We start from the raw sequence: 15165 nt of genomic DNA, 5'->3' as shown, positions 1-15165 counted from the left end.
GGGGAACAGTAGATGAAACTTATTTGTCTTGGAATTCCAGTCGCAGCCACAGAAACGTGGAAGGATCATGCTTGTAAAAACCTGGCAGCACTTTTAGCACTCATCCAGTAGGATGTCAACGGGAAGGGGGGTCTGAGTCTAGTTATTTGAACCGCGCTGGGTATCCCCTCGTCCCATGACGTGGTTAGGAGCGCGGATCAAGTGCGGTCCCCTAGACTCTAAGCATTTGGAATTTCGGGCGGCGGATGGAGCTGGTTGGGGCAGGTGTCAGACACGTCCATATCGTTTAGTGTTCAATAAGGTACAGCGGACAATTTGATGGGCAAGTGTGCAGATATGTTTCGGCTGAGAAAAGCTATTCAGGATCGAAGTTGACTCAGAATGGACGCTGAGATGGAATCGGAGCACTTGGGACCCAGGTCGAAGTACGGTAAATAAATGAATAGAAATGTTGGCTCCCTCAGATTGCAACAGCAACTACAGCAACAGATCGACGAAGTAGTTCAGGAGACAGCTGGAGAGCTTGTGCGCATTCAAAATCAGCGCCACTAATGGTTTTCTCTGGCTGAGCGCGATATGTGTGTTTACAGTATTCGACTTGGCATGAGTGAGCACGAGCGGTCATATGTTTGCGCAAGATTTAAAGTTACGAAGTAAAAGTTAAAAGTTAAGATGTTTATTTAATTAGTGAGCGTATGCAAATGAGCCGCACACTACTGAATTCATGGCCGATGTCGCAAGGATCTTTACCAAAGAGAAATTTCTTCGATAGCGCCACCTGTTCACGAATTACTCAGCCGGGGGATTTTCGTGAAACACCCTGTATATCGCCTACATAAGCTGTCTTGTATGTTGCATTGTCTCATGTACACTGTTAAAACATAACTCCACCATATAGCACGCTCCTAGCCATTAGCCAACCACCATTCCGAATAATATCATTCTGTATCCTGATTTGTCCAAAACAGGGGGGGGGGGCTATTTGGGACAAGATAATCTGTCCCAAATAGGCGCCTCCTCCCATTTTCAACAAATCAATACACAGAATGATATCATTCGGAATGGTGGTTGGTTATGAGCGTGCTATGTGGTGAAGTTATGTTTAACAGTGAATACACTGACGGCTCACCAGCTCCCGTGGCTCAGTGGTTAGCGTGCTGGCCATGTCACGTCGAGACTGGGAGGTACCCGGGTTCGAATCCCGGTGCCGGCTGTGCTGTCTGGGGTTTTTCCTGGGTTTTCCTCATACGCTTTCAGACATATGCCGGCACACTTCCCTTAGAAGTCGGCTCAGTACGCACACTCCCCCAAGGCGTCAGTCGTGACGTTGGCCACATACGTGAGGCCGACAACGGCAAGCCCTTTCATCATTACCACCACTGACGACTCGCGCTTGCATCAAATAAGCCCGTGACCGAAGCAGTTCTGACTTTCTTGAGAGATTCAGGTCTGATGGACAGCCTGTGAACTCAGTCGTGCAATCTCATTCTTCTGTGCCCCACTCTCACCCTCAACGCATTAACCTCATGCTTTCCTTTTAAAGCCATCTTCTGTGATCCATCTCATCATTCTTTCACCGTTTGTTAGTCATCTTTTTTTTGTCATCTTTGTCTTTAATCTCCCTCATCCTTCGTTCACCATTTGTTCGTTTTTCGTTATTTCCCTAATTCTTTTTCTTTTTCTTTATTTCTTATTTCTTAATTTTCTTTCTTTATTTATTTCTTATTCCTTCCTATTTCTTTCTTTCTTCAATTCTTATCTTTTCTTTTTATTTATTTATTATTATTTCTTATTTCTGGAATAGCAAGCCGACGTCCCGTTTGGCTGACCTTTCCCCGTTTTTTTTCTTCCTTTTCGTCTAATAAATATATCCCCCCCCCCCCCAAAGCTAAATGTATACCATACGGAGAATAGGTTTGAAGGCGGTGATCCTTAAGAGGGATTTTGAGGGGAAAAAAGTGAGTTCATTCACAAGGAGGCCTTCACATGATCATTGACATGAGTTCTCAAGTGGGGGACAGAGAGACAGAGCACTAAGCGCCCTGAGCGCAGTGGATACTTGAAAGAGGGTACACATTGAGTGTGCTGAAACACTGTGGACACTAGAGCAATGAGGAAGGCGTTGCTCTCTGGTAGCCTTCCCTCTTCGCTGGGGATTTTTCCGCATGCTTGGGCCTCGTAGAATGCCGCCATGCGCGCGGGAAAAACCTCAACTGGCGGTCGTGGTTGGTGACAGTGAGTAAAAAGAAAAAGAAAAAAGGAACGAGTACCTTGGACGTAACGCGTTACCAATTATTGTAACAAAGTACGTTAACTAGTTATATTTTAGAAAGTAACTAAGTCGTTACTTAGTTACCTAAAACAGTAACGCGTTACTGAATAACGGGTTCCTTGTAATGCGTTGCGTACAGCTCTGCAACAAATTGATGTGCGTGACTAGACATGATGTACTATATTTGATTGATGTTAGCCTAGAATGATTACAAAAACATTCCATTATATTACTGAATGTGCTGACGACTATTTATATTTAACTCACGTTAGTTATTTCTGTATAGTTGCTGCTGTTACTGCAATGTGGAGCCGCGGCACCCTTTCAAGCTCTTATGAGCTTTTAGCCCGGCCCCACCCATCACCTGATGGAAATAAATAAATAAATAAAAATACTCAGAAGTATTACAGAAACAATATTATAGCACAGAGCATTACTATATTATTGCCCACCCCTGAACTTAGCGAACAATGAGTCACAAGATCCTAATAGACTGACTCCAACGCACGCGTCTGAATAAATGTCACGAGCGCTGACAAAGTATAGCATCCCTCTTGTCAGGTGGTCAAGGACCCAGCACTTTTACGAAGTCAAAGTTGCGGTTGTCCAGTCGGTCGTGAACAGATATCATGTTAGCCCTTTGAGATCCGTAGAGCAGTGTACGAGAATGTGCTAAGGGTCCCCCACCGTTGGACAAAGTGTGCTGTTCAGTGAATCAGCCTTCCCAATTTTCTGGCGTAATTGGCGCAGGTACGGAACGCTCAGGCGGAACCTGTGGAAGAGCGTCGGGATAGACCGAGGTAACGTGAACGGAGCTCTAAATTTCACATACGGGTCTACTAGAAGGAGCAACGAGGAGCTCCCGTAGCCATTGCTGTCTAGTCATAGTCTGTGCTAGAGACCGCAATATGTCTTGCACATCTGCTTTGGCGTACGTACGGCGCTAGATGTGTTGATGAGCACAGATGTGCTAGGTCCGGTATTGACGCTGCATTCCCCCGTATGCCTACGTGGTCCCGGAAAAAGTGGTCCCTGGATATGTGGGCGGAAAAATGTTCCCGCATGCGCCTACGCGGCCAAAAATACATGGGTCGCAGTTGCGTATAGCTGATCTAGCTGATGAAAAACAGCACAACCGACGGAGTGTCATCATTCACTCTCCCGATTTGTTGAAATTGGGAGACGTAGTTTTTTTTTTCTTTTTTCGTGTGTTAAGGGAGAATGGATTCTATACACGTAATTCAATAGTAACATAAAACGGTATCATTCGCTGCACTAGTTGGCTAGCAATATTGCTCCCTGTATGCAGGCATTTTTCTAATGTTGGTCAGGCACGGGATTTTTCAGTTGACCCCTGCATCTTTTCTGTGTCGATGTCTATGAGTAATAGAAGCTGTGCACCCACTCATTCATTCTTTTATTGCCCTTAGAACTCTGCTTCTGCTGAAGATACGGTTCATCGACATAGAAAGCATGGGAGAACAAATGCAAAATCTTTGTCTGACGAACACTGCTTTCGTGCACGAGACTGCACTTCTTAGGTTAACCTGAGGAACGTGGACCAGGTAACCTGAAGAAGTTTAGTCCCGTGCACAAAGGTCTTGTTTGCCATGTGCAAATAAATAAGTTGCTCCTGCCGTTTAATATCACTTCTTCATTTACTCACCACCGGCAACTTGACATCGCCCATGTTTTGGCGTTCTTATCAACTCTGTAATACTTGGTTTTATAAAACAACGCAGTAAAATTCCTTCTTTCCGTAGGGAGGTCCGTCATGTGTTCAGGTGGTAGTGGCTGATCCCAATGACGTCTGACAAGCAAAAGCTCAACAGCAACAATGTTTAATTACACTATATACACAAGGCATGTACAAAGCAAAGGCTTACGTAATAAGAACTCGGCGGGGTAGAAGGTGACGATAAGGTCCCAGACCTTCGGTGGCGAGAGTCCCCGCTCGAGCTGTCCGAAATTTGCATGCGCCCGCTTAAAACGGCGAAAAATGACCGCTGCCCCTCGCATGGCTGCTCCAATGAAAACGCCCAAATGAAACAGAAACCAACTACTTAATTGGACAATTAACTGCGTTGGTCACGTGAAAATACCCGCCCAGGCTTGGTCTCAATCTCGTAATCCTGTCTGCCATCTTGAACATGTTTTAGTTTCCACAGTGGTTTCGGCTTTAGAGATTAGCTCTGGCCTCTACAAAGGCTCTAGCTCCAAGTGGGTCACGGGCGCCGGACTTCCACGTAGCGCAGGTGGTGAATGTTACGTACAAAAGCCATTCATGTCGCTCCCGCAGACGGAGATGCGAGATGGCCGTCGCTGTCTTTCCTTTACCCTTACAAACGCTTTCGCCATTTCTCCAACCTATCTGCCAGAAATATGCAGGAGGTAGCATTACCTTGGAGGATCGCCTCCTAATCTTGTCACGTTGTCTCTACTACGCAAAATAAAAGAGAAATATAGGGAGAGAGGGGAAAGAAAAAACAAGCACAATACAAGAGGTGCAGCATATATAACCGCTTTTACATTCCTCATTTAACGTTTTTTTAAGTATAATAATGTGTGATAATATGATAAGATACGCCGTCGTATTATTCTTCTCTTTCCAATAGGTGCATAATGGCAATGGACCAGGACATCGCGGCAGCATACGATATGTTGACGCCAGAGCAGAAGGAAATACTGAAGACCTACAACAATACAGTCTGGCCGCTGTCCTTGGCTATTCAACTGTCAATATTGGGGTTTCTTTACGAAGGCCAGGGACGCACAGTCTTGTGCATTCACTGCAACGGGAGATCAAGTGTGCCAAAGACTTCGGGACCGCAAGATGTTCTGTTAGAGCATCTGCTGTACAACCCCGTGTGCACAAAACCCATAGGGGAGGTGAGAATGGTTGTGTATTATATTAGTGTGTGGTGGTAGACTAACATTTAAAGATCAGCTATGCCGATATGCCAAATTGTTGAGACGGTTGTGATATTCTGAAAGCCCACATCCGGCTCTCCCCAAAATGCACCTTCATTCTCCCAGTTCGGTACAGTGCCACGAAAAAAAAAAAGATAATTCATTCCGTAACACACATGGGCGCAGCCATGTTCCGCGATAAGTAAACAATGCAGCAGCTGAGCAGCTGCGAACTCATTCGTGAACCAAGCTCTGTGCGATGTTGTGACTGGAATTCGTCGTTTGAGACCGTGTTTGTGTTGTCTGTTATCGTCCCTACCTCGTCTCGGGTTTTCAAGTAATGGATCGTCGTTTGTGTTTTGTGAGCACGTACAATTTGTATCAAGTCGCGTCTGCGTTAGCCCCTTTACAGCACTTGCCCATTGTAGGGTCAATTAGGAAATTGACTGACGTTTCGACAGCCGTTTTAGCAAGAAAATGCCGACAGCGTGCTATTTTAGCAGGAAAAAATGGTGCTATGTATTTGAGAAACCGTATGCTGCTATGGGTCAAGTTTTACGTACGATTTACGAATGTGCAACACCGTCGACGATGTTATGGAACGACCAGCGATGTAAATCGTAATACAAATCACATTTTAAACTTTTTGGGGATCCTGTGCATTTTCCAGAAGCTTTCTTTGAATCACACACTACCATGTCATGCTGCGTCGTATGGCACGCTACAAACTACTGCATTACATCTCTAGCCTCTGGATATTGTTTGTAATGAGCACCATAGCACAAAAACATGCACACGAAAGCTCCAGAAACCATATGGTTGCACACGATGCAGATGCAAAAGATATACCAGAGCACATATCGCCACTTAGAAATTGTGTTTTTAGAAATGTGGGGTCTGAAGAGCTAGGGCATAGATCTTAGAAATCAAATAAGTGGATGCACCTTATCCCTCTGTAGAGTGCTGTTTCAAGTCACAACTCGGCCTATGGGGCGTAAAAGTGTTAGAGGCAGTTTATGTGACTTGTCGTCATGGGTGACATCACTGGCCACCCCTTGAATTAATTCCATACTAAGGAATTATTGCACAAGTCACTTTGTATTTAATATTTGTCATGTAGGACATGATAAGCAATATGTAAGTTGCAACCCTGTCTGCAGCATTCTCAACTGCCTCTTACCTTTACAGTCAGAGACACTTTACCAAACCATTCGCAAATGACAGTTTTACAGGGCCCATGTAACTTGTCTTCATGGTAGTTATGAGTTTGCATGCTCATTGCACATGAAGCACAATTATATATGCTTGGACACCTATCATTTGTCTAATCTTCTGAACCATTTGTGTGGATGCCGACAAAATTATTTTTATGTGCATGCTGTACCTTCCTAGTGCTATATGTGCACACGAATAACTGTGAATATACGTGAGGTGGCAAAAAAACAATGCTAGACTCTACCATCATTGTGCCCCTTCTCCACATTTATGCATGTGGAGAAGGGGCATTTATCTTATTATCATTTTTATCTTACTCCAACTACAAGCAGTTGGAGTAAGATATATCGCCCACATATTCAGTATTCGCTAAAATGAACACACAGAGCGAGTATCGCTCGGTTCTGCGGCACTTCAAAATCGACATATCTAACGAATGGGTAATTCAACATATGATCACGGACAATTTCGAATTGGAGTATGATTGGAGCATCATCTCATAATTGTAATATTAATGGCTTGATTGAACCTCAGCACTGCAGAAAAAATGTCAGCGAGGAGACATATCAATCGAATGCCGATAATATCCGACGATCCTTGTGTCCTCACTCCAGATAGCCAGGCAGCCCACCGACCTGACGGAGAAACAAGCGATCGAGGAAAACATCACTTCCGCTCGACAATTCTATGAGAATAAAGGGATACCCAAAGAAGTCCTGGACAAAGCGGCAGATATAGCAAAACGCACGAGCACAGCAGAATCTGTGATACGGCAAATTGTGCACCTTGTTTCCTCTCTACAAAAGACTCCAAGGTGAGTATTTTTCCATCAGGGACCTAAATGTACAGCACCGGAACGACTCTCTCGAAATATGCTCTGGTCTCCCTTCAAATCCGCGTACTAATGGAACGCGGTGGATGGGGCAAAAAGGGGGCCTTCTCTTCTCCATGTGGGGTGAGAGCGCTGATGGAAACGAGTCCAGCTTCGGTGTATACTGTGTCTTGCAATATGGCAGAACGGTCGCGGGGCAGTATTGCTTGCAGTACTGCTCCTATAATTCTTTTTTTTTTTCAGTCTTTCGCTGTTGTTAACGCGATCTGCTTCGGTGTACTGCGTCTTTGAATACAACCGGAAGGTCGCGGGACAGTATTCCACCTCCAGCAGAGTGATGGTCGAGATACTGCATAATAGTTCACTCCACCCATCTAGTCTCCTGGCCCGCAATTGGGAGGCAAACAACGACAGGCTGTTTACACCACCACCGCGTCCACTTTGTCTCGTTTCTCGGAAACGCGGAGTGAATATGGTGCTGCTACTTTCATGGATAACGGAAAACCACTCACGAGGACGAACCTAAAAGTACGACTGCCATTAATTCTCGTGTCTTTAGAATCATATCGAATTTATGCCTTTGGAACTTACGTGCCCGACACTGTATTCTTCCGAACAACTCCTCTTTCTATGTGAAGCGGAACACCGTAAAGTAAATTTCTAGCTTTGATATCGAAGTGTGACATCAAATAGTTCACAATCGGCAATGTGTCTGACAACATTGCTCCTCGAAGGTTCGTTTCCGTTACATCACCTGCTCGCAGACCCCAATGGCATTGGTGAAGAGCGGACACGCCCGCGCTGCTGATAAAAAAGTTGCCGGAACTCTCGATGGCATCAGATACCTTGTTGCATAAACTGAGAGCAGAGCTTGCGTGGCTATATTTTTTGCTACACAAAGTTTTATAACATTTTTTGTTGGTTTTCATCGCATAAATACGTGGTCGCGCGCCGCCAGACTTTCGTAAGGTAAGCACAGACCCCGTTACTTGCCTAAATGTGTGGCTACCACACAGTTATATGCACGCACCCTGCACTTTAAAGTACTAAATCTCGTGTCTTCAGAATTCCGTCAAAGTTACGTTACTGAAATCTTATTGTCTCACTTTACATTCTTGCAAAATATAATTGCTCTACGTGACGCGAAAGCTAGAGAAAAGTAATTTTTATGTTTGAGAACTGTGACGTCATGTTAGGTTCCGACGGAGCGCCCGGCTGTCATCTGGCAACTTTGTTGTCCTTGGCGTCTTCCGGGGGGGCTCACTTTTTGCGCTCCGTAAGAGAAGCCCCACGTGATATACCCTGCGACCTTCGAGAAAACACAAAGTGGGAAAAACATCTTCACGATTTTCGCCCCCATTCGATCACCATCACTTGACTTCTCCGCCACGTGACCCTACTCGGACGCCGGTGTCGTGCCTAGGAGAAGAGTGCCCTCTCTATAACATGACATCATGGCAATTTGTGGGCTATGATTACGTCACTCGCTCCTGACGTCATTGAAACTCATGGAGGATCAGCAGAGCTTCAAAATTTGACAGAAATGCACAGCGTTCGCAAACAGGACTGAAATTTCGCGTATAGATTCCTTGAGGCACCTTCTTTTCATGGACTAAATAAAATAAACGCTGTTTTCCCAGTCCGGAGAGGCACTTCAATGTGCTTATTCCAACAGTGTTGCGGGTACTGATGTCATGGGTAGCACGGTGGACGTTCACAAAACGCACGCTGAAAGGCATTTCAGATCGAAGTCCACGGTGCTGTGCAGCTGGAATGCTCATGCCACGCTGTTGTACATAACATTGTTTCTGTACCACTGTAGGACATCGGGGACCAGCACAGCGCTACCTCCTGGGCTAGAAGAGGAGTATGACGGAACAGCATCCGGTATGTGGTTCTCTCTCATATCCTTGAAGTACAGATCTGCTTGTCATTCAGATACGTGACTTCCGACTATACGCTTCATAAGGTTGGGCATAGTTTGCTACGTGTGCCGATGAGATGTCATTTGCACCCTTAAAAGATAACTTCATGGCATAGCACGCTCCTAGCCAACCGTCACTGCGAATAACATCGTTCCTTTCCCTGCATTGATGAAAATTGGAGGCGTAAGTAGTATAGGGGGACCGCTATAAGAACATCCTTTTTCTAATCCAGTTCTAGGAATTTCTAATCCAACACCAGCTAGTTCTAGTCCAACACAAGTGAGTTCTAATCCTTCTGGTTGGTGGCCCCACTTTGATTGACAGGCCCCTTTTTGGCTCGCCCATTCATGTTGATTGGTCTGAGATGACCCCACTTCGATTGACAGGCCCCTTTTTGGCTCCACCCCTTCACACTGATTTGTTCAAAATGACCCCACTTTGATTGACAGGCCCCCTTTTGGCTCCGCCCACTTCACGCAAATTGGCCCCTCCAAACCTACTGATTGGTGATTGATCCATCCACTTCGCGCTGATTGGCTCCTTCTAGGACAGCTGATCGGCCAACCCAGTGACCCCGCTACAGCTCTATCTTAGACAGACAAAAGGAATACATTGCAATGTTTATTGAGTACATCAGGGCTGTCTTGGAGAGATTGATTCCTTTGATGCTGGGCATGGTTCCTCGGAAGTGACAAATTATGTAGGTGTCTCTGGGACAGCGGCTAAGAAAAGTTTCATCCTCCGTGAGTTGACACATTCCACGTGCACTGGACGCTCACATCCAGTGGTTGAAGGCACGTGCAGAGCGATCCAGTAGCGTTCTTGTCCAGCTTAATGTCGGACCGCATAGGTACCACATGCCAATCTGTGATAGTCAAGATATCACCAGGGCATTCATGCGGGTAGGTGTGCTTATCCTTCTCGAGCTTCATGCGTCTTCAGTTGCAGGCGTCCAGCGCCAGCGTGCATGAGACGAGCGAGAAGAGAACGAGGTACCATATCCTTCCACTGGTCCAACTGACGCTACTCCTTCTCATCTTCTGCATTATCTGAGGAGAGAAAGAATGCCCAGTTAAATCACGCTATCTCCGTCATACACTCAAGCTTACAATATTCGCAGCTTCCATATGGGTAGGAGTCGACGTCATTGTAGAGGTATCGTTTGTCGTCGTACGCCACCAGACTTCTTTTCACATTTCTGATGGTGTACATGCACTGTTTCTTTCCCACTATTGACACCTGTTCGTGCGATACGCTAGTGTGCTTGAACAGGGTATCGTGGTACGTATCATGGAGGAGGTGTTTGCACACAATGTTCTTTTTGACCCCTTTAGCTCTTGCAATTTGTTTTCCCCCAGCTAGTTTTATGGAGTACATTTTGGCTTTCAAGTATATTACTTCCTCTATGGGTATGCTACCGGTTTCAGTTTTGAATGCACCAAGCCTACCACGATTCCTCTCGCTGTACAGTGGATGACCCCAGTCGAAGGAAGACAAGTCTAAATGGTCGTCGGTGATCACACGTAACTGATCTTCGTAATCCTTGCAGAATAGGCTGAGGATCAGAGAATCCGTGCCAAAGTAGCAGGTAATCACCGGACAAGTGAGCTTGCTCAGCAGAGTTTCATAGTAGAATGAGTACATGGTTAATTTACTCAGTTCTAAAATCGTGAAGCCAATCTGCAAGGGGAAATCACATCGCACTTTTCTTTTGCGCATTTCGTACATGACACAATCGGGGGACAAAATTTCCATTCTCACGCATTCTGTCCGACTCCCGAGGCGACTTGCCGTCTCCTCATCGAAGGCTACTCGAATATCCCTCATGTTAAATTTATTTAAAAGCGTTCTTCCAAAGACCGCATTATTTGAGAATTTATAGAAATTTTTTTCGAACGTCGTGCCCGAGGCAACGCGCCTGGCAACATTGTCCTCAATATAGGGACGCAGGAATGATGCCTGACGAAATTTTAGGATTCGGTGAATTTTTGTCACCCTCATGCCCAATCTACAGTAGAGTGCGAGCAGTGCGTAATGAACGACGTACTCGACCTTGTCCTTGCACGTCCGCAACAGCTTTTTGCTGTTAGATGGCTGATACATTAATTCTTCGAGAATACCTCGCTGGAATGGCGAGAGCCATTCCTCCGGGACCACCGCCTTTTCGGGAGCCAGGGGGAAGTACCGTGTTAGAGCGTGGATAGATTTTGGATACACCAAGTCGCACACATACACGTACCCCACCTCCAAATCCGTGGGATGACGCATAAAATCCACGGAGCTAAAATCCTCGACCCACTCGAAATCGCCGACGGGGAGGTGCTTTACCATACTGAATCCGTAAAGATTGTTGCAATCTATATATGATATGTACACCTCCTCTTTATCGGGATCATAGCCACTGCACAGAGGGTTGTTAGCCCGCAAATAACGCCTGCTTGCCTGACAGAGCCCGCCCCTAACACCCGATTCGATGGTTCTGTACATGTCCTCATCGATGATTAACTCCAATTTTGCCTGCGTGTAATTTAGAGCACATTGCCACAAATAGGACGCCAGAGAAACACAATGAAGCAATTCCAATCCACGCACGTCGTAGCACAGTCGTCGAAAGTGCTGCATTACATCAGCATGTAATAGGGCATCAGTTTTCAGGTACAATGCATTATAATCCCTCAGATTCGAGCATCCAAAACGTTCAAATACTTGCAGCGCATACTGGTAGTCTTCCTCGCTTACATCCTCCCCCGTGAGATCATTTCGGAAGGCAGATTTTGCTGGCAGAGCCAATTCGTCGTACACCGCAAAAGAATTAACGTGACTGTATGGGAATACACCTTTACGAAGCAGAATTTCGTAGTCGTTTCCAAATACCTGCTTCAGGCACTGGAACGCCTCTGCGCCCCCCATGGATTTGACGGTTTCCACGAGCTCTCCCGGCGACGAATTTAGGTACTGCATGGTATCTCTGAATAGGAAGGTGCCAATTTCGAACGATCGAATTTTTTCCATGGAACTGGCAACGATGAAGGGAGCTCGCTTCCACCCGAGAAGGTGAAATTCCCGCAGCAGTCCGGCCAAATTGTAGGCCAGATTGTGCACCATGATCGGTAATTTTTCTCTCGTCGTGCACGCCACGTTACAGGGGCTGCACAGCATCGCAATGTAATTTGTGTCCGGCAGTCCGGCAGTACATCGCGTCAGGACGCACCACGGTGAAGATTCCGGGAGGCAGTGCGTGAAGGCTTTGATGGAAATGCGGGATGAGATGGTTGCCCTGAATGCCTGCCCCGCCACAATGGTGCTGAATGATGAGCAACAGGCCGAGCACAGAGCTGCCACCCATTGCGCGTACTGTAAACGGGAGTTCACGCGAGATCTACCCCGTGTCCGTCATCACGACCATTCCAAACGATGTACTGCCGGGGACACAAATTACATTGCGACGCTGTGCAGCCCCTGTAACGTGGCGTGCACGACGAGAGAAAAATTACCGATCATGGTGCACAATCTGGCCTACGATTTGGCCGGACTGCTGCGGGAATTTCACCTTCTCGGGTGGAAGCGAGCTCCCTTCATCGTTGCCAGTTCCATAGAAAAAATTCGATCGTTCGAAATTGGCACCTTCCTATTCAGAGATACCATGCAGTACCTAAATTCGTCGCTGGGAGAGCTCGTGGAAACCGTCAAATCCATGGGGGGCGCAGAGGCGTTCCAGTGCCTGAAGCAGGTATTTGGAAACGACTACGAAATTCTGCTTCGTAAAGGTGTATTCCCATACAGCCACGTTAATTCTTTTGCGGTGTACGACAAATTGGCTCTGCCGGCAAAATCTGCCTTCCGAAATGATCTCACGGGGGAGGATATAAGCGAGGAAGACTACCAGTATGCGCTGCAAGTATTTGAACGTTTTGGATGCTCGAATCTGAGGGATCATAATGCATTGTACCTGAAAACTGACGCCCTATTACATGCTGATGTAATGCAGCACTTTCGACGACTGTGCTACGACGTGCGTGGATTGGAATTGCTTCATTGTGTTTCTCTGGCGTCCTATTCGTGGCAATGTGCTCTAAATTACACGCAGGCAAAATTGGAGTTAATCATCGATGAGGACATGTACAGAACCATCGAATCGAGTGATAAGGGCTGGCTCTGATAGGCGAGAAGGCGTTATTTGCGGGCTAACAACCCTCTGTGCAGTGGCTATGATCCCGATAAAGAGGAGGTGTACATATCATACATAGATTGCAACAATCTTTACGGATTCAGTATGGTAAAGCACCTCCCCGTCGGCGATTTCGAGTGGGTCGAGGATTTTAGCTCCGTGGATTTTATGCGTCACCCCACGGATTCGGAGGTGGGGTACGTGTATGTGTGCGACTTGGTGTATCCAAAATCTATCCACGCTCTAATGCGGTACTTCCCCCTGGCTCCCGGGAAGGCGGTGGTCCCGGAGGAATGGCTCTCGCCATTCCAGCGAGGTCTTCTCGAAGAATTAATGTATCAGCCAGTTAACAGCAAAAAGCTGTTGCTGACGTGCAAGGACAAGGTCGAGTACGTCGTTCATTACGCACTGCTCGCACTCTACTGTAGATTGGGCATGAGGGTGACAAAAATTCACCGAATCCTAAAATTTCGTCAGCCACCATTCCTGCGTCCCTATATTGAGGACAATGTTGCCAGGCGCGTTGCCTGGGGCAGACGTTCGAGAAAAATTTCTATAAAATCTCAAATAATGCGGTCTTTGGAAGAACGCTTTTAAATAAATTTAACATGAGGGATATTCGAGTAGCCTTCGATGAGGAGACGGCAAGTCGCCTCGGGAGTCGGACAGAATGCGTGAGAATGGAAATTTTGTCCCCCGATTGTGTCATGTACGAAATGCGCAAAAGAAAAGTGCAATGTGATTTCCCCTTGCAGATTGGCTTCACGATTTTAGAACTGGGTAAATTAACCATGTACTCATTCTACTATGAAACTCTCCTGAGCAAGCTCACTTGTCCGGTGATTACCTGCTACTTTGACACGGGTTCTCTGATCCTCGGCCTATTCTGCAAGGATTACGAAGATCAGTTACGTGTGATCGCCGATGACCATTTAGACTTGTCTTCCTTCGACCGGGGTCATCCACTGTACAGCGAGAGGAATCGTGGTAGGCTTGGTGCATTCAAAAGTGAAACCGGTAGCATACCCATAGAGGAAGTAATATGCTTGAAAGCCAAAATGTACTCCATAAAACTAGCTGGGGGAAAACAAATTGCAAGAGCTAAAGGGGTCAAAAAGAACATTGTGTGCAAACACCTCCTCCATGATACGTACCACGATACCCTGTTCAAGCACACTAGCGTATCGCATGAACAGGTGTCAATAGTGGGAAAGAAACAGTGCATGTATACCATCAGAAATGTGAAAAGAAGTCTGGTGGCGTACGACGACAAACGATACCTCTACAATGACGTCGACTCCTACCCATATGGAAGCTGCGAATATGGTAAGCTTGAGTGTACGACGGAGATAGCGTGATTTAACTGGGCATTCTTTCTCTCCTCAGATAATGCAGAAGATGAGAAGGAGTAGCGTCAGTTGGACCAGTGGAAGGATATGGTACCTCGTTCTCTTCTCGCTCGTCTCATGCACGCTGGCGCTGGACGCCTGCAACTGAAGACGCATGAAGCTCGAGAAGGATAAGCACACCTACCCGCATGAATGCCCTGGTGATATCTTGACTATCACAGATTGGCATGTGGTACCTATGCGGTCCGACATTAAGCTGGACAAGAACGCTACTGGATCGCTATGCACGTGCCTTCAACCACTGGACGTGAGCGTCCAGCGCACGTGGAATCTGTCAACTCACGGAGGATGAAACTTTTCTTAGCCGCTGTCCCAGAGACACCTACATGATTTGTCACTTCCGAGGAACCATGCCCAGCATCAAAGGAATCAATCTCTCCAAGACAGCCCTGATGTACTCAATAAACATTGCAATGTATTCCTTTCGTCTGTCT

The 15165-nt window shown here is 46.4% G+C and overlaps 2 protein-coding genes across 3 annotated transcripts in view; one reads left to right on the top strand and one right to left on the bottom strand.

The window, feature by feature from the left end:
• LOC135366559 (uncharacterized) overlaps positions 1 to 15165 on the bottom strand; it is a 72804-nt gene that overhangs the window by 46799 nt on the left and 10840 nt on the right. The window lies entirely within an intron of this gene.
• LOC135366561 (baculoviral IAP repeat-containing protein 7-B-like) overlaps positions 1 to 15165 on the top strand; it is a 41408-nt gene that overhangs the window by 24214 nt on the left and 2029 nt on the right. The window contains exons 3-5 of the mRNA XM_064599314.1: positions 4888 to 5161; positions 7012 to 7211; positions 9052 to 9116. Coding sequence (XP_064455384.1) covers positions 4888 to 5161; positions 7012 to 7211; positions 9052 to 9116 — 539 coding nt within the window. The remainder of the gene's footprint in view (positions 1 to 4887; positions 5162 to 7011; positions 7212 to 9051; positions 9117 to 15165) is intronic.

The sequence above is a fragment of the Ornithodoros turicata genome, chromosome 8 (assembly GCF_037126465.1).
Source record: "Ornithodoros turicata isolate Travis chromosome 8, ASM3712646v1, whole genome shotgun sequence".
NCBI classification, from domain to species: domain Eukaryota; kingdom Metazoa; phylum Arthropoda; class Arachnida; order Ixodida; family Argasidae; genus Ornithodoros; species Ornithodoros turicata.
Note: the sequence above shows the minus strand (reverse complement) of the source record. Positions and strands in the feature narration are given on the sequence as shown.